This window comes from Oncorhynchus masou, chromosome 13 (assembly GCF_036934945.1).
Source record: "Oncorhynchus masou masou isolate Uvic2021 chromosome 13, UVic_Omas_1.1, whole genome shotgun sequence".
Lineage (NCBI taxonomy): Eukaryota > Metazoa > Chordata > Actinopteri > Salmoniformes > Salmonidae > Oncorhynchus > Oncorhynchus masou.
This window is the reverse complement of record NC_088224.1, coordinates 24,271,779-24,297,717: the sequence shown is the minus strand read 5'-3', so window position 1 is coordinate 24,297,717 and position 25,939 is coordinate 24,271,779. Positions and strand designations below refer to the sequence as shown.

Here is a 25,939-nt window from a genome sequence, read left to right as displayed (position 1 = left end):
ACCCTGTGTGGGTGAACCAGTGTCCTCTGTCTCTGTACAACCCTGTGTGGATGAACCAGTGTCCTCTGTCTCTGTACAACCCTGTGTGGATGAACCAGTGTCCTCTGTCTCTGTACAACCCTGTGTGGATGAACCAGTGTCCTCTGTCTCTGTACAACCCTGTGTGGATGAACCAGTGTCCTCTGTCTCTGTACAACCCTGTGTGGATGAACCAGTGTCCTCTGTCTCTGTACAACCCTGTGTGGGTGAACCAGTGTCCTCTGTCTCTGTACAACCCTGTGTGGATGAACCAGTGAGAGCTGGTCAAACTTATAGCTTTTTGTCATTCTCAGTGCAGGTGGTACATAAAGCCCTGAAATCCTTAGATCAGAGAAAGCCTGCAGGTCCTGATCTTTTGGATCCCTGCTTTTTAAATCTGGTAGCTGATTTCATAGCTGAACCACTTACAGTATGTACTCTGCACCATCGTCTTGGAACGCATTACAAAATACTTTTAAACTGGAAGATCTTGTCCCGATTGGTATTTTTAAATCACTGATGAATGATCTTGAGACTGATTCCCTGACCTGTCAATGTTTTTAATTTTCTGTTTTTGATTTTGTTATACTCTTGTGAATTCTATGGTTTTTACTAGATTACTTGTAGTTTTTCATGTTGTTTGTCTGTAATTTTTGTAATGACTTGGTGCTGCCTATCTTGGCCAGGACGCTCTTGAAAAAGAGATTTTAAATCTCAATGAGCAGTAGTACAGTAGTAGAAGTATAGTAGTAGTACAGTTGTAGTATATAGTGTTAGTATAGTAGTACAGTAGTAGTGCAGTAGTAGTATAGTATTAGTAAGGTAGTAGAATAGTAGTAGTACAGTAGTAGTGCAGTGGTAGTATAGTAGAAGTACCTTTCTGTATGGCCTCCTGCAGCAGGTCATGTTTAGCCTGTAGTTTGGAGATCAGGGAGCTTCCAATCAGATACTCCTTAACTTTCTGACAAACGATAGAAACAGAGATACACACTTTAACCTTTGCAGCTTTAGCTTGTTTACACAGCTTGAGCTCAGTTGGCTAACACAGTCTTGTGTTTTTCAGATGTCCCGGGATTCAAACCTAGATGGTCACAGAAGCACTATAAGGAGACGCAATCCATAATACTATCATTAGACTCCCCTCACACCTTCCCCTGACCAATGGGATGTCCTCACCGTAAAGTAGAATGTCTCTGTTTCCTGCTGATTGGCTCTCCGCTTGGCAAGGGCTAGCTTGGAGGCAGAGGCGGTTCCCATGGGGTCGTGTGATAGGCTGATGGGCAGGTCAGGGGGGGGGTTACTGTCACTGTCACACATATTGTCCAATAGCGCGGAGAGGGTGGCTTTCAGTGTCTTACTGACCTGGAAAATAGATACATACAATAGATAGAAAATGGATCAAACGATTGATCCATGGTTCGATAAATCAATGGATAGATTAAGAATAGAGCGAAAACCTCACCTCCTCTGTTTCCAAGGTTTCGGTGGAGAGGCGGGACTGGAGCTGTTGGAACCTGGTCTCTAACTCATACCTCACCTGGCTCTCCGCACTCACTTCGCCCACCTGGAACACATTAGGGATGTGTATAGTATAACAGGTGTACTGGTGTGTGAACCAACAGCACTACATTCAAGTTCAGTGTGTCACAGAATATACAGGACACATATTGGCCTCATCAACAGCCATCTTTACACTCCATAATTCTGATAAAATGTGTCACGGTCATCATCCACTGATGGATGAACATGAATGTGTGTGTACCTGGTCTCCCTCATGAGGATGGTAACTGAAGCGGAAGGGCAGACAGAATGCTGTGTCGTGGTTCTGTAGGAGAGCGTCTCTGTCTCCGCCCTGATCCAGTGATGTCACTTCCTGTTCCAGCTGCTTCAGCCCGGCCTCCTCAGCCTTCAGGACACGCCCCCTGCTGGCTAGGTAGGACCTCATCACTCGCTCCAAGGAGAGATGGAACCCCAGGTCAGTACACTGAGAGGGAGAGAGTGTGTGTGTGTGAGAGAGAGGGAGAGAGAGTGTGTGAGAGAGTGTGAGAGAGTGTGAGAGAGAGGGAGAGAGAGTGTGTGAGAGAGTGTGAGAGAGAGGGAGAGAGAGAGAGAGAGAGAGAGAGAGAGAGAGAGAGAGAGAGAGAGAGAGAGAGAGAGAGAGAGATACTAATGGAACCAGCAGAGAGAGGAGGGGAAAACTATCTCTGGAAGATGGCCACCGGGAGAGAGGAGCTATCCAGGAAGAACCACTAAGACGGTGACAATCCCGTGACTTTTTGTTGTAGTTTAAAGATAATCCTATTGTGTTCCTGTTTCATCTGGAGAAGAAGATGTATGTTTTTCCTTGGAAGATTTTCATTGATTATGTTGGAGTGTTTTTGTTGACCAAATGCCCTCAATAGAGAACTGTGTTCAATCAAGAAAACCTACTCCTGACTCGTTTATTCCACCTTCCCGTTTTAGAGTGACGCCCAATTACTTGGTCCGCTCACAATAATATAAGATTGCGTAACAGACACACACAAAGGCACCAGCGCGCACGAAAACACGCATACACACACACACTGACTCACGTCTATGAGTGTGCTGAGATCCTGTAGATAGTACTTGTTCATAGTTGCGTTGGCAGCTGCCAGATTCAGCAGATAGTCATTACGAGCCTTAGTGCACTTCAGCTGGGTCTCCTGCACTCTGCCATGTCTCTATGGAGAACACACACACACAATTTGGTTAAAAGAATAGCTAATGACAACAAAGGTCCCTTGATCCATACTGCCTTTGGTACAGGCTCAGGCCAGGAGTGAGAGGTTAGGGTTTAGGGTCAAGGGGTTTGACACTAGATGTAGTTGGTTTGATTTGGCACTACAGAAGTAGCTCACATTATTGTTCGGTTGTGTGTGGTTTTCATGTGGCACAGGATGTCTGACTCAAAACTCTACAAAACTGTCTGTATCCTGTGCCATATGAAAACCACACACATCTCAACAACAACCTTGGCCACCCTCCAGGCTGACTTCATTGCAGACGTTGCATTGGATTAACAAATGGTTATGTGCCACATCATGGACTGTGCAGTCGGGCATCAGATTGTTATATCATACGATGTGGTTAGCTGTTATAGTAAATACATTGTGAGATCTGGCAGTGTAGTCAGACGCGACCCTTTACCTTTTCCATCATTTTCTCCATCTTCTTCACAGAGCTCCGCCGCTGGCCTCCTGATTGGGTTATCCCCAGTTCAGCTGACTTCCCTGTCTGTCTCTCCTCCAATCGTGTGGCTTCCTTTAGTTTCCCCTCCGCTGTCAGACTCTCTGTATGGTACTGGTGGTATGTCCTCAGAGCCTACACACACACACACACACACACACACACACACACACACACACTAGTGATTCAATCTTCATCTTTTTACTTTTGCCCACATCGTTAGTGACTGAGATATGTTCGTACCGTCTGCAGTTCAGTGGTGACCTTCAGTAGCTCATCTTGCATCTGAACTCCCACCTCCTTACTCTGATCAGAGACATATCAGTCATCAGACAGTGTAACACGCTATCACATTTTCACTTTTAGATTTTGGAGTTGTGTCGATCAGTGAAAAATACGTATCATTTTATGTACAGACGATCTTGACTGGAAGCCAAAGGAAGTGGGTCGATCATTTGTTCAGGTACTGTAAATATGAATGTGTGTTTACCCGTTTTGCCAGGCGGTGTGTGTCCTCTGAGCAGTGTGTGAGTCGCTGTGTGAGTGTGTGTGAGCAGGAGTCACTCAGCGCTGCATGTTCTCTGCTCTCTGCACGTGTCTGAGTCAACAAAACTGACCAACACTGAGACACTGATTGACCACTCTGCTCCTTCCTACAGGGAGGGAGGGGGAGGAGGGGGTAGAGGAGAGAAAGACAGAGGGGGAAAGATAGATAGGGAGAGACAGGGGGGAGAGACAGGGGGAGACAGGGTGAGGACAAAGAGGGCAAGACTTAAACCAATTTACATAATATTATCATTGAGTTCCCTTTACTAACATTCCACCAATAATAATGTCTGCCAGCCAGTATAAACAGATCAAGCAAAAAAAGCAAAATAAACAATGCAGAATTTTTCTTTACACATACACACACACACACACACAAACACACACACACACACACACACACACACACACACACACACACACACACACACACACACACACACACACACACACACACACACACACACACACACACACACACACACACACACACACACACACACACACCTCTTGGTCTTTAGGGTGAACCTCTCTGTAAGTTTGTCGAGGGCACGGGCATACTCCGCCTCAATGTCACCACGACGACGGAAGAACTCGGACAGGTCAGACAGCTGTTGACCTTTGACCTCCACCTGACAGTCCAGAACCTTCATTTGGTCACACAGCTGGGCCCGCAGGTCTACACACACACACACATACAGACACACGCACACACACAGACACACGTACAAAGTTCACAACAGAGGCGATCACGAACAGATCTGATCAAAAAACATCATTATTAATGGGCCGTCATTGTAAAAAATAATTTGTTCTTAACTGACTTGCCTTAAATAAAGGTTACATAAAAAATGTAAATGTAAGTCGAAAACACCCGTAATTTAACGCCTGCCTCAAACCACTCAGGCCACAGCTAAATGCATTGTTAGATGCCTGTTTGCCATCCCGAGTCATTATATACATAGAAGAGCTCAGCCAAACATAGAATCACATGGTTTATCCATCTCTCTGACCTCAGAACAAAGGTGACTACAAATGCAAAGGTACCAAAGTCTATTCAATTGATACAAACAAGCTACATATAAAAATAAGCTTCAAATAAAAACTGAGGTGACTGCATTATAATATAAACAGTAGGCTATAGGCCTATTTCAATCATATTGAAATACAGTGCCTTGCAAAAGTATTCATCTCCCTTGGCATTTTTCCTATTTTGTTGCATTGCAACCTGTAATTTAAATAGATTTTTTGGGGGATTTCATGCAATGGATTTACACAAAATAGTCCAAATTGGTTAAGTGAATTGAAAAAAATGACTGTCTCAAAACATTCTAAAAAAAAATACAAACTGAAAAGTGGTGCGTGTATACCAAGGAGCTCTCCAAACAGATCAGGGACAGAGTTGTGGAGAAGTACAGATCAGTGTTGGGTTATAAAAAAATATCAGAAACTTTGAACATCCCACGGAGCACCATTAAATCTATTATTTAAAAAATTAAAGGATATGGCATCACAACAAACCTACCAAGAGAGGGCCGCCCACCAAAACTCACGGACCAGGCAAGGAGGGTATTAATCAGAGAGGCAACAAAGAGACCAAAGATAATCCTGAAGGAGCTGCAAAGCTCCACTGCGGAGTATCTGTAGTATCTGTCCATAGGACCACTTTAAGCCGTATACTCCACAGAGCTGGGCTTTATGGAAGATTGGCCAGAAAAAAGCCATTACTTAAAGAAAAAAATAAGCAAAAACGTTTGGTGTTCGCCAAAAGGCATGTGGGAGACTCCCCAAACATATGGAAGAAGGTACTCTGGTCAGATGAGACTGACATTTAGCTTTTTGGCCATCAAGGAAAATGCTACGTCTGGTGCAAACCAAACACCTCACATTACCCTGAGAACACCATCCCCACAGTGAAGCATGGTGGTGGCAGCATCATGCTGTGGGGTTGTTTTTCACCGCCAGGGACTGGGAAACTGGTCAGAATTGAAGGAATGATGGATGGCACTAAATACAGGGAAATTCTTGAGGGAAAACTGTTTGTCTTCCAGAGATTTGAGACTGGGACGGAGGTTCACCTTCCAGCAGGACAATGACCCTAAGCATACTGCTAAAGCAACACTCGAGTGGTTTAAGGGGAAACATGTAAATGTTTTGGAATGGCCTAGACCTCAATCCAATTGAGAATCTGTGGTATGACTTAAAGATTGCTGTACACCAGGGGAAACCATCCAACTTGAAGGAGCTGGAGCAGTTTTGCCTTGAATAATGGCTAGATGTGCCAAGAGACTTGCAGCTGTATTCGCTGCAAAGGGTGGCTCTACAAAGGATTGACTTTGGTGGGGTGATTAGTTATGCACGCTCAAGTTTTCTATTTTTTTGTCTTATTTATTGTTTGTTTCACAATAAAAAAATATTTTTTCATCTTCAAAGTGGTAGGCATGTTGTCTAAATCAAATGATTCTAAGCCCCCCAAAAAATCTATTTTAATTACAGGTTTGAAAAATTATCGGCCTACATCGAATCTCCCATTCCTTTCAAAAATGTTAGCAAAAGCTGCAGCAACAGCAACTCACTGCGTTCCTGAAGACAAATAATGCATTTAAAACACTTCAGTCTGGTTTTAGACCACATCATAGTACTGAGACTGTACTCGTGAAGGTGGTAAATTACCTTTTAATGGAGTCAGACCAAGGCTTTGCATTTGTCCTCGTGCTCCTAGACCTTAGTGCCGCCTTTAACACCATCGATCACCACATTCTTTTGGAGAGATTGGAAACCCTAATTGGTCTACACGGACAAGTTCTGGCCTGGTTTAGATCTTATCTGTCAGAAAGATATCAGTTTGTCTCTGTGGATGGTTTGATCACTATATATAATTGATCACTATATATTCTATCTCTTGGTCATTCGGAAACACAATGTCAACTTTCACTGCTATGCGGACGGCACACAGCTGTACATTTTGATGAAACATGGTGAAGCCCCAAAATTGCCTGCCCTGGAAGCCTGTGTTTCAGACATAAGGAAGAGGATGGTGGCAAATGTTTTACTTTTAAACTTGGACCAAGCAGAGATGCTAGTTCTGAGTCCCAAGAAACAAAGAGATCTGCTGTTGGATCTGAAAATGTATCTTAATGGTTGTACAGTTGTCTCAAATAAAACTGTGAAGGACCTCGGTGTTACTCTGGACCCTGAACTCCCTTTTGACGAACGTATCAAGAATATTTTTTACATCTTCGTAACGTTGCAAAAATCTTCAACTTTTTGTCCAAAAATGATGCAGAAAAACTAATCCATGCTTTTTTCACTTCTAGATTAGACTACCAGAATGTTCTACTCTCTGGTTAACCGGATAAAGCACTAAATAAACTTCAGTTAGTGCTAAATACGGCTGCTAGAATCTTGACTAGAACCCCAAATGATCATATTCCTGTTAAGGCCAGAGCTGATTTCAAGGTTTTACTGCTAACCTACAAAGCATTACATGGACGTTCTCCTACCTATCTCTCCGATTTGGTCCTGCCGTACATACCTACACTTACGCTACGTTCACAAGACGCAGGCCTCCTTATTGTTCCTAGGCAGGGCTTTCTCCTATAGAGCTCAATTTTTATGGAATGGTCTGCCGATCCAAGTGAGAGACACAGACTCGGTCTCGAACTTTGTCTTTATTGAAGACTCATCTCTTCAGTAGGTCCTATTATTGAGTGTAGTCTGGCCCAGGGGTGCGAACGGCAAGGCACTGGAGTGACGAACCGCCCTTGCTGTCTCTGCCTGGCCGGCTCCCCTCTCTCCACTGGGATCTCTGCCTCTGACCCCATTATGGGGGTTGAGTCACTGGCTTACTTGTGCTCTTCCATGCTGTCCCTAGGAGGGGTGCGTCATGTCGTGCCAGGCTTTTTTTTACTATACATGACTTGAGTGGGTTCAGTCACTGATGTGATTTTCCTGTCCAATTTTGCGCCCACTCGGGCTTGTGCAGTGGAGGAGATCTTCGTGGGCTATACTCAGCCTTGTCTCAGGGTAGTAAGTTGGTGGTCTGTTAATATCCCTCTAGTGTTGCGAGGGCTGTGCTTTGGAAAGTAGGTGGGGTTATATCCTGCCTGGTTGGCCCTGTCCGGGGGTATAGGTCGGACAGGGCCACAGTGTCCCCCGACCCCCCCTATCTCAGCCTCCAATATCTATGCTGCGATAGTCTATGTGTCGGGGGGCTAGGTTCAATCTGTCCAATCCAGTGAAATGCTCCTGTCTTATCTGGTGTTCTGTGTGAACTTAAGTATGCTCCCTCTAATTGTCCCATCTCTCTCTCTCTCGAAGGACCTAAGGCCTAGGATCATGCCTTAGGACTACCTGGCCTAATGTTTCCCGATTGTCCCCAGTCCACCTGGTTGTGGTGCTGATCCAGTTTCTGCTGTTTTACTTGTGGCTATGGAACCCTGACCTGTTCACCAGATGTTCTACCTTGTCCAGGACCTGCTGTTTTCAACCCTCTCTCTCTTGTTCTCCATCTCTCTCTCTCTCTCTCTCTCTCTGTACCTCATCTGCTCTCTTGACCACTGAATACTCAGCTATGAAAATCCAACTGACATTTACTCCTGAGGTGCTGACCTATTGCACCCTCTACAACCACTGTGATTATTATTTGACTGCTGGTCATCTATGAATGTTTGAAAATCCTGAAGAATAATCTGGCCTTAATGGCCATCTACTCTTATAATCTCCACCTGGCACAGCCAGAGGAGGACTGGCCACTCCTCATAGCCTGGTTCCTCACTAGGTTTCTTCCAAGTCACCGTGTTTCTACATCTACATTGCTTGCTGTTGGGGTTTTAGGCTAGGTTTCTGTATAAGCACTTTGTGTCATGTTCCTGCTCCTCCCCTCCGGCATCGCCAAAATAATAACCACCGGTCCTGGGAATCATCATTGCGCACACCTGGCACTCATCATTACGCTCACCTGGCACTCATCATTATGATTCACACCTGGACCTCATTACCTCCCCTTCATAGGTCCCTTCCTTTTTTCATTGCTCAGTTGGTCTTGCACCTGTGTTCATGTTACTGCGCTTCTGTTACGCTGGCTTGTTTTATGTTTGTTGTTTTCATTAAATGTTTTACCTGCACCTGCTTCGTGACTCACGGAGTCATCATTACACTTTGACATCTGCTGATTTAAAAAGGGTTTCATACATACATGTGATAGCCTAACATGTGCCAAATCTGATTTAGTGTATTTTCATTGGGTAAGCATTACAATAAGCTGCCTCAATATTTGCAGCCGTAGGTGGTAATATCTATCTAGGAGTTCTGAAACAATTCTAATGTTATAGAAAGATTTGAATGGAGAAAGCTGATCTGAGAACAGCGCTCCTTTTCTTTCGTTACTTTGGTTCTCTCTGTTTTGGGAAACGCATGTTACATCTTCTGCTGTTGTAGGAAAGATGGATTGTTAAAACACTTGTTAAAACATCCATCACTACTTTAAGTCATACCACAGGCCCTGGTCCCTTTATACACATGGTTTGGGAATGCCCTTAGGTGTCTATATTCTGGGATGAAGTAGCATCAAACTTGTCTACTGTGTTAAATATTCCTGCATCTCCTTTTATTTGACTTTTTAAATGTTTTTCTGTACTTCATGTATCTTTGTCAGATGCACATTCTGCCATTCTGACCAATTGGAATCTATGCTTCAAGATTGTTTTGATCACGCGGACATGGAAATGTTCCGGGTTGCCTCTGAGAATAGTATCAATGTACACTGAGTAAACAAAACATTAAGAACACCTGCTCTTTCCATGACATAGACTGACCAGGTGAAAGCTATGATCCCTTATTGATGTCACTTGTTAAATCCACTTCAGTCAGTGTAGATGAAGAGACTGGTTAAAGAAGGAGTTTAAAACCTTGAGACAATTGAGACATGGATTGCGTATGTGTGCCATTGAGGGTGAATGGGCAAGACATGGTATGGTAGCAGGTGCTAGGTTTCAAGAACTGCAAGGCTGCTGGGTTTTTCAAACAACAGTTTCCTGTGTGTATCAAGAATGGTCCACCACCCAAAGGACATCCAGCCAACTTGATACAAATGTGGGAAGCATTGGAGTCAACATGTGCCAACATCCCTTTGTAATGCTTTTGACACCTTGTAGAGTCCATTCCCTGACGAATTGAGGGCAAAAGAGAAGGGGGGTGCGACTCAATATTAGGAAGATGCTCCTAATGTTTTGTATATTCAGTGTATACACCCACTGTGACTGGGTTAATCAGGGAATGCATAGAACACCACATTTAACCATAGCAAGGTGACTGGGAAAATGGACATGCACAAACAGACCAGCTACGACCTCTGTAAGGCAATAAAAGAGGCAAAACGAGAGTACAGGGACAAAGTGGAGTGGCAATTCGATGGTTCAGACATGAGACCTATGTGACAGGGACTCCAGACAATCACGAATTACAAAGGGAAAGCCAGCCACATCGCGGACACAAACGCCTCGCTCCTGGACGAGCTAAACACCTTCTTCGCCCGCTTCGAGGAAAACAAAATCGAGCCACCGACACGGGCCTCCAGCGGTCATGAGGACTGTGTGCTCTCGTTCTCCATGATCGACGTAAGTAAGTCATTTAAGCATGTTAACCCTCGCAAGGCTGTTGGCTCAGATGGCATTCCAAGCTGCGTACTCAGAGCATGTGCAGATGTTTGGAGTGTTTACGGACATATTCAATCACTCCATATTCCAGTCAGTTGTCCCCACATGCTTCAAGATGTCCACTATTGTTCCTGTACCCAAGAAGGTGGAGGTAACTGAACTAAATGACTATCGCCTTGTAGCACTCTCTTTTGTAATCATGAAGTGCTTTGAGAGGCTAGTTAGTGACCGTATCAACTCCACCTTACCCGACACCCTAGACCAACTGCAATTCACTTATCGCCCCAACAGATCCACAGATGACGCAATCACCATTGCACTGCACACTTCCCTATCCCACCTGGACAAGATAAATGCCTATAAGAATGCTGTTCATCGACTACAGCTCAGCCTTCAACGCCATAGTGCCCTCCAAGCTCATCACTAAACTCAGCTCCCTGGGTCTGAACCCCTCCCTGTGCAGCTGGGTCTTGGGCTGACCCCAAGTGGTGAAGGTAGGCAACAGCACCACCACGCTGACCCTCAAAACGGGGGCCCCACAGGGGTGCATGCTCAGCCCCCTCCTGTGCTCCCTGTTCACCCATGACTGCGTGGCCATGTTTACATATTGTTTCACCCACTTTATATGTATAACTGTATTCTAGTCATGGCTCAGCCTATGTAACTTATTTTTTTGTATTTTGCTGGATTATGTGTGTAATAAGTGTTTTATTGCTAGGTATTGCACTGTTCGCTGAACCTGTCATAACATCTGCTAATCTGTGTACACGACCAATACACTTTGTTTTGATTTGTTGCTGGCCTAAAGGCTGCCAAGAAAATGATTGTAGTACGATGGAAGCCTCAACACTCACTCTTTATCCATCAATGTATACTCACTTTTTTGGTGTACAAAACATTAGGAAGACAAAGGAGAAGAGACAGCCCATTACAACATTGTTGCCCAAAGACCCATAAAAGAATGCACAACTTGTTGTATCTTCAGACGAATGGGGTATGGCAGCCGATGACCTTACAGAGTTCCACTTATTTCAGCAAAAAAACAGAAACTGCAGTTGCAGTGGGCTAAGGAATGAAAACACTGGACACTGGAGAATTGGGAAAACATTGCCTGGTCTGATGAATCCCGGTTCCTGCTGTTTCACGCTGATGGGAGGACCACGGTATGGAGAAAACCACACGAGTACATGCATCCATCATGCCATGTGTCAACATTGCAGGCTGGTGATGGTGGTGTGATGGTGTGGAGTGTGTTTTTATGCCACACATTGGGCCCTTTGATAAAAGTGGAGCAATTTTTGAATGCCACAGGATAGCCTAACATCATTGCCAATCAGGTGCATCCCTTCATGGCAGCAGTGTATCCATATGAAAAGACATTTCTTTCAGCAGGATAATGCCCAATACCACAAGGCTAGGATTGTCCAGGAAAGGTTCCACGAACATGACAGTGAATTCAGCTTACTGCAGTGGGCTGCTCAGTCACCAGATCTCAATCCAATTGAGCATCTGAGGGATGAGATGGAACAAGCTATTTTCGCAGTAGAGATCCACGACCAGCCAACTCGACACAACTGTGGGAAGCATTGGAGTCAACATGGGCCAGCATCACTGTGGAATGTTTTTGACACCTTGTAGAGTCCATGCCCCAACAAATTGAGGCTGTTCTGAGAGCAAAAGGAGGTGTAACACAATATTAGGAAGGGGTTCCTAATATTTTGTACAGTCAGTGTCTGTGGTGCGTTCACGGAGCTACAGAAGGTACTTTGAATGTGCTGCTTTAAGTTTTTATTTTTTATTTTTCTGGTCAATGTGTGTTGATTTAATTTGATCCCTAAAGTCCTCGGGTGGGCTGGGATGGGGGAGGGGAGTTGTAACCTAATTGTGTTTGTATGTATTCATGTTTGCTGACAGTTATTATCACTAAATAAAAAACAGTTGATCACAAAAGAAGTTCACACAGTACATGCATGAACACACACACGAACACACGTGTACACACATACACACATGTATGAACTCACATGAACATACACACGACAACACAAGTTAGACAGTACATGCAGTATACTGTATGTATGAACACACACACACACACACACAGAAAAGTATGTGTTCTCACCTTTGATCTGGGAGTCATACTCATATAGACTCCCTCTCTGCATCCTCAGCTTTCCATGTGATGTCATCATGTCTGCCTAGTCCCTGACCTCTAACCCTGTCAATAGATCCTCCAGGTCTCCAATATGAATCTGCCTAAGCAGATGAACATGAGTGAGAGAGAGGGGGGGGGGAGAGATGAATAGAGTGGAAGAGAAAGAGCGATACAGAGAGAAAGAGAGAGATGAAAAGAGAGAAAGAAAAAGAGAGAGAGAGAAAGACAGAGAAAGAGGAAGCGAGAGAGAGATAAGGAGATTTCATCTCCTTTTATCTCATTTAGTCCTCATTTGGACTAATCGTCAAAGAGTCCTGAAATATTCAAATACAATTTATAATGCAATCACATTTGTACATATAACACACTGTTACAAACAACAGACATAACACACTGCCATATTGACCAGATAAATACAGTCTGAAAAGGTAGATTGGTTCCTTCATCCACCATAGTCCTGCGCATCCGCATCGGGAGACGATGAGTAAATCTGAATAATGAAGGTTATGAAGTGCTGTAGGGTTAGGGTTCACACACAAACACACACACACCCTGCCACATCCTGTACTGCTAACAGACAGCTTCACCTTGCCTTTTAGAACCTCTTCCATGTTGCTTCCTATTAAAACTAACTGGCTAGCACATGCTAATCCACTGATAGCTGGCTGGAACATCAGTGGATAGACTATAGATACTGTATATGATATGAAGAGTCTCAGATACGTCTGCTCCAATAGAAATCCCTGATCACGCTATTAAGTGGTGTGACACACACACACATCATGAAGCAGTGTCATGGCGGTGTTGGCTAGCTGAGCTCATGCGCAGAAACATTTGATCATGTCAAATTGCCCAACTGTGCATGTGCACACACAATATATGAAACGAATGAACAAACACACACACACACACACACACACACCTAAAGACATTAATCGGCACAATTTATATGCACATCCACAAACACACCATTAAGATATATAGACAAACACACACACACACACACACAGACACACTGAAAATTCTGCACTAACATTACATCATTAATAATCTAACCATCATATTCCATCCATCATACATCAGCAAACGCAGGGTCAATGCAGTCATACACACACACACACACACACACACACACACACACACACACACACACACACACACACACACAGACACACACACACACACATGCATTCACACAAACAGTGTAATACATTAATTGTTCATACATACATACACACACACACACAAACTCATACACACGCCTCTGTCATAGCTATGAATAACGCAACCCATGACAGCAGTACCTCCCTGTGCAGTTCTGTGTTCTCTCTCTTCTTCTTCCTATCCTCTCTTCTCTTCCGCCTCTCTTCTCCTCCTCCCTCTCTCCTCTATCGCAGAGACCAGTGTGCGGATCAGACAGATTTTTCTCAGCTCAGTTCTCTCCTTTGCCTCCTCCCTCCACCGTTTTCAAGCACATCCTCAAAACAGCCCTCCCTCAATCTCTTTTTTTCTCCTTCCCTCTATCAAACACAGCTCTCTTATATTTCCCTCTTTTTCTCCCTCTCTTTTACACACACAGCCCTCTTCTCTGTCCCCATCTCATTTTCATCCTCTCTGTCACATACATACTTAGCCCTCCTCCCTGTCTCCCTATCTCTCCCTCTCGCTCTCTCACACACACACACACAGAACTCTCTCTCTCTCTCAGTGAATGTCATAACCTAAGCCACACCCCCATCCTCTCCTCTTTCCTCCTCGAGGCCTACTAGAAATACCAGATACTGTCTTCCCCTCTCAGCCTCTCTCTCTCTCCCTTTCCCTCACACCCTCCCTCCCTGTCTATATCGCCCCCTCCCTCTCCCTCCATCTCTCCCTCCCATTCTCTCGAACTCTCCCTCCATCTCCCTTTCTCTTTCTCAGCCATTAAATGTTTTTCTGACGACCTTGTATTGTTTAGCTTAATACAAGCACCATCGAACAGCCCCTTGTCTCTCAACACATATGCATGCACACGCACACACACACATACATACATATATACACACAGATACACACAGTGTTGCTCACTGTCTCCTCTGCATCCTTCATCTCTGCTCAGTCACAGCGGATGTGGTGAGGAGAGAAAACGCTAGTTATACCACATATTTGATACAGTCATTTTCAACATATGTAGCCAACAATGGTTAATTGGCTGATTCAGATTCTCTATTGGCCCATTGCAGAGCAATTTGGTTTCAGTATAATAAAAACAGCAGAAAAAAATATACATAGTTTGCTATACCCCCCAAAAAACGTTATACTTATAGAGAAAATAAATATGACATTTTCAATAATAAGGTTCATTAGTGAAAAGAACAGTGGCAGCAGTATAAAAAAACAGGTCACGACATAGACGAACACTCTATAGATGTGATATGCTTTTGATTCAATTCCAGAACAATAGCATTTTTTGGCGTATTGGCACCACCTGGTGTATACGGAGGGAAACGCGAGCTATAGTGGTATCTGAGGAAACTACAAATCACTATTGCAATGAGGAGAATGTAGTTATGTGATGTCGATGATAAACCCTCAATAAAACCACAACCGAATCCCCGAGACAGTTTTTGGCAGAGGAGGCTGGTGGGGGGAGTTATTGGAGGAGTGGCTCATTGTAATGACTGGAAGAGAATGAGTGGAACAGAGTCAAACGTGGTTTCCTTATGTTTGATACCATTCAATTGATTAAAGTCCAGCCATTACAATGAGTTTGTCCTCCTATAGCTTCTCCCACCAGCCTCCTCTGGTTTGTGATATGTAGTCTTGTGGATTTGACTATAGCCAGGGTAAGTTAAAGAGATTCTCTGGTACTTTTGTATACTTTTTAACCAGTAGTTCTGAAAGCAACGCTCATGAGGCAAAAGTGTTCCCTGGAAATTGCTTACTACTACACGTCATTGCTCTCTCTCTCTCTTTGTGTGCATGATGTGCCTCTTGCTAGCTGTCACTCAAATGGCGAGGGGCTGAAGCTCATTGGCTGAACTCGAATATCTAGGGTGCTGGCCCATGTGGGGGGAAATGTAGAGAAAATGGCGCAGCACAGCTTCCAGAAAAACAGTTGCTTTCAAACTAGGGATTTTGTGGCTAATTGAGGTAAAACAGTAATTCTGCTCATAGATTACGCATGTATGAACTACACATTGATCGATCCAGCTCAAAGCAGGAGGTTTCAAAAAGACTTACTAGTCGCCAAAGATCCGGAGCATGTCTTTAAGTTAAGCTGTTAAGTAAGTTAAATTGTTAAGTTAAGTTGTTAAGTAAGAGTTTAGTTGTATTTGGAGTGGTTCAGTGTGAGAGGGAGGTGATGATGATGGGTGTCACCAATGGCAGTGTGACTTTTGTGGCGCAGGTTCACTTCCTGTCTCCTCCTGGGTGTAAAGGGGAAAGGGAACTGTTTTGTGTACATATGCTACATATTAATCTTGTTTGACGATTGATGGTAGGGTAGTGACTGCTGAGTAACCTGTGTGTGAGTGTGTTTGTGTGTGTGCTCGCACGCACGCGAATAGCAGATATTGGTCTCTGACCATGTCATTTAGCTCATTTAAGGCATGTCCCTTTGGCCAAAGACATGCTACGACCCTACGGTGCCTGATCAGACAACTGATACCATGAGATCCTGCCCATGCACACACACACGTCTAACAACCCCACCCACCCACGCCGACATACACACACAAAACTGCAATCTCAAGTCAAACCCCTCCACACACTATTCAGACTAGCTCCCCCTTCCTGCCCTGAGGATATCCTGGGTTGCTCAGCCATTTTGATTGACAGCTGTCACCCCCCATAAACACATCACAGCAACCGGATTGGCACAACTGGAAGATGGGGGAAGGGACTGAAGGTTTCCCTCTTGTGAATGAATATAGTAAAATACAGTAAAACAACATAAAGCAGTCAAATACAATAAAGAAAATGTATACAGTCAAATACAGTAAATAAATGAATACAGTCAAATACAGTAAAGAAAAAACAGCAACAAAAGAGTCCCATGATTGAAACTAAAGGAAGCCATAGATTTCACACACAGACACCGTCCGCTTGCATAACTCAATTCTCAAACACATAAACCTAAATAGAATGGTCGTAATAACTACCACCGACACTCACAGAATTACACGACAGACAAGGCTTACTCAAACTCTAACCCCACCTGCTCACTTTCTTCTCGGCTCACGAGTTAATATGGGTGTTTCAGATACAAGACAAACATTTATGGCAAAGTTTTCCTTTGTGAGTCTTTTATTTTGAGTGACCAAATAGTGTAATAACATTGTAATGATCCTTAACAAGATCGCAACACCTGGGTCCTCTGGGGGTGGCCTATCACTGAATGTATCAGTCTATTAGTCTACATCATTTGACAAATGAAGGAGAGGCCTATTGTTAGTACTGTTTGTAGGCTAGCCTACACTGTGTGTACAAAACATTAAGAACACCTGCTCTTTCCATGACATCGACTGACCAGGTGAATCCAGGTGGAAGCTTTGATCCCTTATTGAGGTCACTTGTTCAACCAATGTATATGAAGGGGAGGGGACAGGTTAAATAAGGATGTTTACGCCTTGAGACATGAATTGTGTATGTGTGCCCTTCTGGGGGTGAATGGACAAGACAGAATATTTGAGTGTCTTTGAACGGCCTATGGTACTAGATGCCAGGCACACTGGTTTGAATGTGTCAAGAATTGCAACAAGAATGGTCCACCACCCAAAGAACATCCAGCCAACTTGACACAACCGTGTGACGCATTGAAGTCAACATATGCCAGCATCGCCACGTAACGCTTTCGACACCTTGTAGAGTCCATGCCCTAACAAATTGAGGCTGTTCTGAGGGCAAAAGGAGGAGTACAAGTACAACACAATATTACAAGGTGTTCTTCATGATTTGCACAGTGTATATTGTGCAGGGGCAGGGTCAACGAAGGGTTTTCTGGTAGCATGATGTGTCTGGCCATTTCTGGCTGTGTCCAGGAAGGTGACGCCATGCTGGTGAGGTGACGTGCTCCATTTTAGTTAAATTCATTCTACCAGTATATTCAGTCAATGGTCTGACCACGCTGACCCTGCAGACAGCCACTACGCATGCGCATCCACACTCTTTCCCCCCCACCCAAGTCATCTGATACAACAAAACATTCCACTGATAGCCAATCCGCGATGCAGCCCAGGGACTGGCAAGAAAGACCATAACAGCTACTGGCAAAATATTGACAGTTTCTCCGAAACTCGGGCTTAGTTTTTTTGTGACCTTGGCTGAGTAACACCAGTAAGGATCGGAAATACTTAGCGCCGAGCTAGGGTGTAGTGAAGTCGGGTGGAGGAGGAGGCGACCGTCCGGACAGGAGAAAAACAAAGATGGCTGTGTAGTTAGAGAGTAGTCCCAGCGAACTGTCTGAACATATCTCTGCTTTTTCCAAAACTGACACTTCCCGGGGGCCGGTGGATAGTGAACTGGTACAGGGGTAAAGCCATTAACCGATCTGCCGAACCGGGCAGTTAGTTGCTGAACGTCCGCTCACGCGCTGGCACGGCAAATAAAAGAATGGACAACACAAAAACATCTGACGGGGTGTTTTGTTATAGCTAGACAGCGGAGAGAACTGGAGTGTTTTGTGAGCTTGATACCTATAGCCTATTAGCTAGCTGAATTTCGCTTATCTGCCAACATCGCTAAATATCCATCTACAAAAAACGATCATCAAATAACAATTTAGGATATTCCAGAACGTTACGCGAGGGTTCGTGATTCTAAATTCCAAGCGCGTTATTGCGTAACATTGCCTACGAACAGGCACGCTATCTAGCTAGCCAACTGACCCTGAGCTGGGTGGCTTGGTTTTCCCTTGCCTGTGACGTTAAACCTGCCAGCTAGGTAACATTTGTGACGGGTAGCTAGCTAACGCCTGACAATCACCACCACCCACCATGTCCTCGGTGGAAGAGCGGGGAGAGGTGGGCGTCGCGGCCACCCCAGGCTCCTCCTCAGGCGGCCTGGGTGTTGTGGCGGTGGGGGCAGCCCTGGAGGCTGTCGTCGGGGGACCGTCTATGCAGGAGGAGGTGAGCATCCGGAGAGGAGAGGGGCTCGGTCCCGAGTCGGATCCGGACGAGCCGCCGCCCAAGAAGCGGATGAGACTGCCGGAAGGAGAGTCGGGAAAGCTGGAAGAGAGGCTGTATTCAGTCCTGTGCTGCACTGTATGCCTAGACCTGCCCAAAGCCTCCGTGTATCAGGTAAATACTGTCACAAACACGCCTGTCCCTGGCCTACTGACTTTGGCCCTCTTGTCAATGCTAGCTAACTTCGTATGAAGTAAGCCTAGCTAACATGTCTGATAGTTAGCTAACTAGGCTATCAGGCAAGAAGTGGGGGTTGAAGACAGTTTGTAGACTGAGCACCACCTGTCATGGACTGTAACGATAGGCGAAGAGTTGTAGGGCCCAGGGCCGCAGCCTAGCAGCTACGTTAACTCTGTAGCTAACTTGTTCAGGAGGGTTAGCCAGAGCTCAGCGCAGTGCAGAGAGATGATCTGATCTATAAATCATCTGGATGTAGATAGATAGCTAGTTGTCTGAAATGGCTGCCGATTCTATTCAGATTAGCCAACAACAAGACATGAACAGATACAGATGTGTGGATCCCAGGCTGCCCCCTAGGAGTGAGAAATAGGCACACCCCAACACATCTGCATGTAACACTGAATGAACTGCCTGCCTCACACCCAGTTTACACCTGTGTCATTACTGTGGTTTGGTACTGAGTAGTATGCCCTCAAATAACACCTGCTCTCCCCACCCCCAAAGACTGGTTAGAAAAGATGGCCATTCACCAACATACACACACCTGTGTGTTTCTCTGTACTATGCATTTCTGTATAGCGTATGAACACGGATTTATAAAGACGACTATCCACAGTATGGACACACCAAGCACACCTACATTAACCCTTTCCTCTCTGCTCTACAGTGCACCAACGGTCACCTGATGTGTGCTGGCTGTTTCATCCACCTGCTGGCTGACTCTCGTCTGAAAGAGGAGCAGGCCACGTGTCCTAACTGCAGGTCTGTACACACAGTTTATAAATACAGTTGAATTGAGTGAGTGATTGACTGATTTAGGTGACTCTGTTTTAAGTGTGAGATTAGTAACCGCGTCTCTATACAAATATAATTGGATTGACTGGTTGATTGATTACCCCCCCCCCCCCTTCTCCCTTTAGGTGTGAGATCAGTAAGTCCCTGTGTTGTAGGAACCTGGCTGTAGAGAAGGCTGTGAGTGAGCTGCCCACAGACTGCCCCTTCTGTCTCAAACAGTTCCCTCGCTCCAGCCTAGAGAGGCACCAGAGAGAGGAGTGTCAAGACAGGTACTCACCTCATTGGTATTCACGCACACACACACTTTGTTTTTCTATCCTCGTGGGGACCTACAATGTATTTGTAGAAACGTGGTTTGCTTAGGCCTTGGGGAGGGAGGGGATATGACTTGCTGCTCTTCTGAAAAGAAAACAGCTGATCTACTTACTGACCAAACTGATTACAGGGTGTGTGTGCGTGCCTGTTCTGTTGTTGTTATGACGATCAGATGACCCTGCTGCAGGTGTTACTGACGACAGAACCAGTAGAAATTATACAGCCGGTCCCAAATCACTTCTTGCCCCTCCCCCTCTGCCCTAACCCCTCTATGTTTGTAGATCTATAGGGTGAAGGGTATAAGCAGTGCAGTGGTGGAGATTGTACCATATTCCTTCCACCTTACAGATCTGCAGAAACTAGGGGGTTGGACCAAGGGGGAAGGGTAGGAAGCAATTTGGGACTGGCTGATAGACACAAAACAAATTTGCTTATGGTCTTATTCCTCCTTATGATTGGCCCTAAACTCCCACCTCCTGATATGTTGCCAGGGTGACACAGTGTAAGTACAAGCGGATTGGCTGCCCGTGGAAGGGGCCGTTCCACGAGCTGCCGGCCCACGAGGAGGAGTGCTGCCACCCCACCAAGACTGGCACAGAGCTGATGGGCATCCTGGGGGAGATGGACCAGAGCCACCGCAGAGAACTAACCCTTTACAACTCTATATTCTCCCTGCTCTGTTACGAGAAGATTGGCTTCACAGGTAGGCTAGGTACACAGTACGCACTGTCTTACACACCGTACCTGACTACCAGGACAATCGTTCCAATCGTTCTTGAAGGACCAGTCACACACATAGAAAACATGGATCTCTCTAATTCATTCCTCCCCTCCCTCTCCCCTGCGCAGAGGTCCAGTTCCGGCCGTACCGCACCGATGACTTTATAACCCGTCTGTACTATGAGACTCCTCGTTTCACCGTGTTGAACCAAACCTGGGTTCTGAAGGCCAGGGTCAACGACTCTGAACGCAACCCTAACCTCTCCTGCAAACGCACCCTCTCCTTCCAGCTCATCCTCAAGAGCAAGGTACACACTCACTGAACTTATGCGCGCACACTCACTGACATACACACACTCACACACACTCTCTCTCGCTAACCCTCCTCCTCTCTGTAGGTGAACTCCGCTATAGAGTGTTCCTTCCTGCTGTTGAAAGGTCCGTACGATGACGTGAGGATCAAGCCTGTGATCCACCACCACGCGTTCAGCAACGACACCAACGAGACAGACTACGTCCCCCTGCCCATCACCGACTCTGTGGAGTGTAACAAACTACTGGCTGCCAAGAACATCAACCTTCGACTCTTCATCTTCCAGATCCAGAAATAGACGGGGGGGGAGTAAGGACCGAGAGAGGGGTAGAGGAAGGGGGAGAGAGGACAGAGAGAGGGGTAGAGGAAGGGGGGAGAGAAGACCGAAAGAGTGGTAGAGGAAGGGGGAGGAGAACAGAGAGAGGGAGAGCTTGTTCACCCCCTGAAGTTTGAGATTAAAGTGATACACCACTGAACCACTGATACCTCTTTACACAGACACACACACCACTGGCTGACATACTTCTGAGAGTTTTATAGAACCCTAACTTGGGGTGCTTTCATTGTTGCTATGAAGACAAGGTGGTGTTGCCAGGGGAATTCGTCTGTAGAGACTGACATGGTTCTTCCTATGGAGACGGGGATGTTGCTAGGGGAGAGAGGGTGGTGTTGCTATGGACTCGGTGGTGACACCTGAGCCTAAGGTAGCACATACAGTGCATTCGGAAAGTATTCAGACCCCTTTCCACATTTTGTTACGTTACAGCCTTATTCTAAAATAATTATTCTACACACAATACCCCATAATGACAAACCAAAAACATGTTTAGAAATTTTATTATAAATAAAAACTGAAATAGCACATTTACATAAGTATTCAGACCCTTTACTCAGTACTTCGCTGAAACACCTTTGGCAGCGATTACACCCTTAATTCTTCTTGGGTATGACTCTACAAGCTTGGCACACCTGTATTTGGGGGGTTTCTCCCCATTCTTCTCTGCAGATCATTTCAAGCTCTGGAGCAGGTTTTCATCAAGGATCTCACTTTACTTTGCTCCGTTCATCTTTCCCTCGATCCTGACTAATCTCCCAATCCCTGCCACAGATGGTGCCAGGTTTCCTCCTTCCTACAGCCCCTCTCTTGGCATTTGGGCCAAAGAGTTCAATTTTGGTTTCATCGGACCAGAGAATCTTGTTTCTCAAGGTCTGAGTCCTTTAGGCAAATGGGCTGTTAGGTGCCTTTTCCTGAGGAGTGGTTTCTGTCTGGCAATTCTACCGTAAAGGCCTGATTGGTGGAGTGCTGCAGAGATGGCTGTCCTTCTGGAAGGTTCTCCCATATCCACAGAGGAACTCTGGACCTCTGACAGAGCTCCAATCGGGTTCTTAGTCACCTCCCTGACCAAGGCCCTTCTCCCCCGAATGCTTAGTTTGGCCAGGTGGCCAGCTCTTGGAACAGTCTTGGTGGTTCCAAACTTCTTCCATTTAAGAATGATGGAGGCCACTGTTCTTGGAGACCTTCAATGCTGCAGAAATGATTTGGTACCCTTCCCCAGATCTGTGCCTCGACACAATCCTTTCTCGGAGCTCTATGGGGAATTCCTTCGACCTCATTGCTTGGTTTTTGCTTTGACATGCACTGTCAACTGTGGGAATTTATATATAGACAGGTGTGCACCTTTCCAAATCATGTCCAATCAAATGAATTTACCACAGGTGGTCTCCAAGTTGTAGAAACATCTCAAGGATGATCAATGGAAACGGGATGCATCTGAGCTCAGTTGAGTCTCATAGCAAAGGGTCTGAATATTTATGTAACAAGGTATTATTATTTTTTTTTAAATGCAAACTTTAAAAAACAACAACCTGTTTTCACTTTTGTCATTTTGGGGTATTGTGTGTAGATTGATGAGGACTTTTTTATTTAATCAATTTTAGAATAAGGACGTAATAAAATGTTTTTAATAAATCAAGGGGTCTGAATACTTTCCGAATGTATTGTACCAACCAAAGCAGGATGGTCCGGCGCGTTCCAAAGATGTGAATGTGAGTTTTGAATTCTGTTGACCACTCAGTTAGTTTGTCCAATGGAGAGGGAAAGGGTGTATGTGTGTCTTTGAGCCACCTGTACGCACACACACACACACACACACACTCACTTGCTCCCTGACCTGCTCCTAGTCTGTGTGTTTAGGACAGGTGTTCATTTTGTATCTGAGAGCAGCCAAGACCAGAGCCAAGATGGCTGTGTTTTGCCCTTTGACACACAGGAGAGGTGTTCTGCATGCTCCATTTTAATTAGCCCTTTAAATATTAGTTGTGATTTATATATTAACGTTATAAGCTAACTTATACCAATTCATATTTTCTTTTAACCCTGAATATTTAAATACCTGTGAACTTTTCCTTTGTAGTTAGTTTTTTTTGTGTGTGTGTGTGTGTGTGTGTGTGTGGAGAGATTAATTTTGGGCCCAAGTGAACACATCCCTATAAACACACTTGCACACATGTGGACTCCTCCCTCTGATCTGGTTGGTCTGTACTAGAGACCTGCTAGAATTGGAGAACCCCAGCTTGCTCTGAGAGAGGGGAAGCCCAGGGTTTGAACCCAGTTTGTCTGCGTGCCATGAGACTGTTGGTCCTCTGAGCTGAAGTGTAGGCATTAGCTTGGGGAGGTACCCCAAGTCTTCTAGTCTCAGATAAGGTTATTGGCGATGGGAGGGTGATTCATCTCAGAGAGAGTGAAAATATAACCTGAATGGTCCACCAGCTCAACCTTGTTCTAGAGGACTAGACCATGACTCCGGTTCTAAAGGGGGAGAACCCTTCGGGGCAGTGTGTGTGTGAGTGTGTGTGTGTGTATAGGGGGTGGGTGTGGTGCATTACTATGGTGACATGTTTAGAGCGTTAGACTTACTTGAGTGACGCTATGATGATGAGTGACGTTACTAAAAGTAGAATCTACTGTGATAGGTCAGGAGTAAAGACAGATCTATCTAGGTTGAGTATTTCTATAGATCTGTCTCACCTCCAGGCCTATCTAGGTCTTGTATTCTGTGTTTTAATGCTTTTTGTCTCTATACCAATAGACTCACTGACTCATCTCACTATGGCTGCCTTTTTATTAAAGATCATGGAAACTGAAAAATACATTCCTCTCCTGTGTGTGTGTGTGTGGTGTGTGTGTGTGTGTGAGAGTTATCCAAATTGTTAACTGCTGAAACTAGTGACAATGAGGATGATAACCCCTTTGGTCGGTCACGTATACTAAGTTTTGCTTTGCTTACTTCAATACTGTGGTGTGTATTATGTCCTTTTATGGAAATAGATGGCAGTGTTTGTGTTCCTGTGTCACTTCCTGGGTTATACTCACCAATGCCGACTGGTCACCTGTAGGGTGCCATGAAGCCAAATTGCCAAGCAGACAGCTTACATCCCTTTGCATTTTGAAAGATGGGGGGAGGGGAGTTGTGAGGTGTCTCCCCCGCACTGACAGAAGCCAGGCAGAATGTGTGTGTTTTATCCATTTGTGTTTGTCTCATCATTGACCATGTTGCATCAGTAAAGGTTTGTGTGTGTGTGAGAGAGAGTTATCGATGGAGACCATGAGAGTGAGTGAGGGAGAGAAAGACAGATACTGAGCAGAAAGGGTGAACTAAAAAATTGCCACAGGAAATGTCTTAATAGAGTGGTTTTGTCTTTTTTTAAACCTCACATCACTCTTTTCCTTTCTGCAAAAGGGACAGCAGTGGTTATGGTAGTGGGTGTCCTCATCTACTACAGATCCTACTGTCCCACAACCACCAGCTCCTCGATGGACCCTTAAGAGTGAAGACAAGACTTTGGAGACAGGACCACAACAAAAGGTGTAAATAAACTGAAATATATATATAAATGCAACATGCATCAATTTCACTGAGTTAGTTCATAAGGAAATCTGTCAATTGAAATCAATTCATTCGGCCCTAATCTATGGATTTCACGACTGGAAATACAAATATGCATCTGTTGGTCACAGATACCTTAAAAGGTAGGGGTGTATATCAGAAAACCAGTCCATATCTGGTGAGACCACCATTTGCCTCATGCAGCGTGACACATCTCCTCATAGAGTTGATCAGGCTGTGGCCTGTGGAATGTTGTCCCACTCCTCTTCAGCAGCTGTGTGAAGTTCCTTGATATTGGCGGGAACTGGAAGACGCTGTCGTACACGTCGATCCTGAGCATCCCAAACATGCTCAATGGGTGACATGTCTGGTGAGTATGCAGGCCATGGAAGAACTAGGCCATGGAAGAACTGGGACATTTTCAGATTCCAGGAATTCTGTAGAAATCCTTGCAACATGGGGCTGTGCATTATCATACTAAAAAAATGAGGTGATGGCTGCAGATGAATGGCACAAAAATGGGTCTTCGGATCTCAAATTGACATCAATAAGATGCAATTGTGTTTGTTAGCTTATGCCTGCCCATACCATAACCCCACCACCACCATGGGGCACTCTGTACACAATGTTGACATCGGCAAACCGCTCAACAACACAATGCCATAAATGTGGTCTGCAGTTGTGACGCCGGTTGAACGTACTGCCAAATTCTCTAAAATGGCATTGGAGGTGGCTTATGGTAGAGAAATTAGCATTCAATTTCTGCAGTCATGTCAATTGCATGCTCCCTCAACTTGAGACATCGGTGGCATTGTGTTGTATGACAACTGCAAATTTTACAGTGGCCTTTTATTGTCCCCAGCACAAGGTACACCTGTGTAATGACAATGCTGTTTAATCAGCTTCTTGATATGCCACCTGTCAGATCGATTAATTATCTTGGCAAAGGAGAAAAGCTCACTAACAGGGATGTAAATAAATGT

At 45.0% G+C, this 25,939-nt stretch overlaps 2 protein-coding genes across 7 annotated transcripts in view; one reads left to right on the top strand and one right to left on the bottom strand.

Annotated features, from left to right (window-relative positions):
• arhgap4b (Rho GTPase activating protein 4b) overlaps positions 1-14,279 on the bottom strand; it is a 28,456-nt gene extending 14,177 nt beyond the window's left edge. For 2 of the 5 annotated variants that reach the window (XM_064983283.1, XM_064983286.1), the window contains exons 1-11: positions 13,887-14,278; positions 12,550-12,683; positions 4,279-4,450; positions 3,716-3,878; positions 3,469-3,531; positions 3,187-3,360; positions 2,592-2,720; positions 1,781-2,002; positions 1,481-1,582; positions 1,195-1,380; positions 895-979 (exon numbers count right to left, since the gene is read on the bottom strand). In XM_064983283.1, the coding sequence (XP_064839355.1) occupies positions 895-979; positions 1,195-1,380; positions 1,481-1,582; positions 1,781-2,002; positions 2,592-2,720; positions 3,187-3,360; positions 3,469-3,531; positions 3,716-3,878; positions 4,279-4,450; positions 12,550-12,619 (1,366 nt within the window). In that variant the 5' untranslated portion in view covers positions 12,620-12,683; positions 13,887-14,278. Of the gene's footprint in view, positions 1-894; positions 980-1,194; positions 1,381-1,480; positions 1,583-1,780; positions 2,003-2,591; positions 2,721-3,186; positions 3,361-3,468; positions 3,532-3,715; positions 3,879-4,278; positions 4,451-12,549; positions 12,684-13,886 lie in introns of all 5 variants that reach the window. The other 3 variants (XM_064983285.1, XM_064983287.1, XM_064983284.1) reach the window with 3 other exon arrangements.
• A 3,453-nt stretch (positions 14,280-17,732) lies between these two features.
• zftraf1 (zinc finger TRAF-type containing 1) lies at positions 17,733-24,219 on the top strand. 2 transcript variants are annotated; one of them, XM_064983280.1, is made up of 6 exons: positions 17,733-18,860; positions 19,594-19,688; positions 19,847-19,990; positions 20,528-20,748; positions 20,886-21,064; positions 21,155-24,219. In XM_064983280.1, exons 1-6 carry the CDS (start codon positions 18,558-18,560, stop codon positions 21,365-21,367), a joined length of 1,155 nt encoding a protein of 384 aa, XP_064839352.1. In that variant the 5' UTR covers positions 17,733-18,557; the 3' UTR covers positions 21,368-24,219. The 2 variants fall into 2 exon arrangements, with proteins under 2 accessions (XP_064839352.1, XP_064839353.1); XM_064983281.1 differs by having other exon boundaries at positions 17,735-18,860; positions 20,528-20,739.
• Positions 24,220-25,939: the final 1,720 nt, after the last annotated feature.

Coding starts and splice junctions, on each gene's coding strand:
- zftraf1 (XM_064983280.1), top strand. CDS start 18,558: ATGTCCTCGGTGGAAGAGCGGGGAGAGGTGGGCGTCGCGGCCACCCCA. Junction 18,861..19,593: donor CCAAAGCCTCCGTGTATCAG/GTAAATACTGTC, acceptor TCTGCTCTACAG/TGCACCAACGGTCACCTGAT. Junction 19,991..20,527: donor AGAGAGGAGTGTCAAGACAG/GTACTCACCTCA, acceptor ATATGTTGCCAG/GGTGACACAGTGTAAGTACA.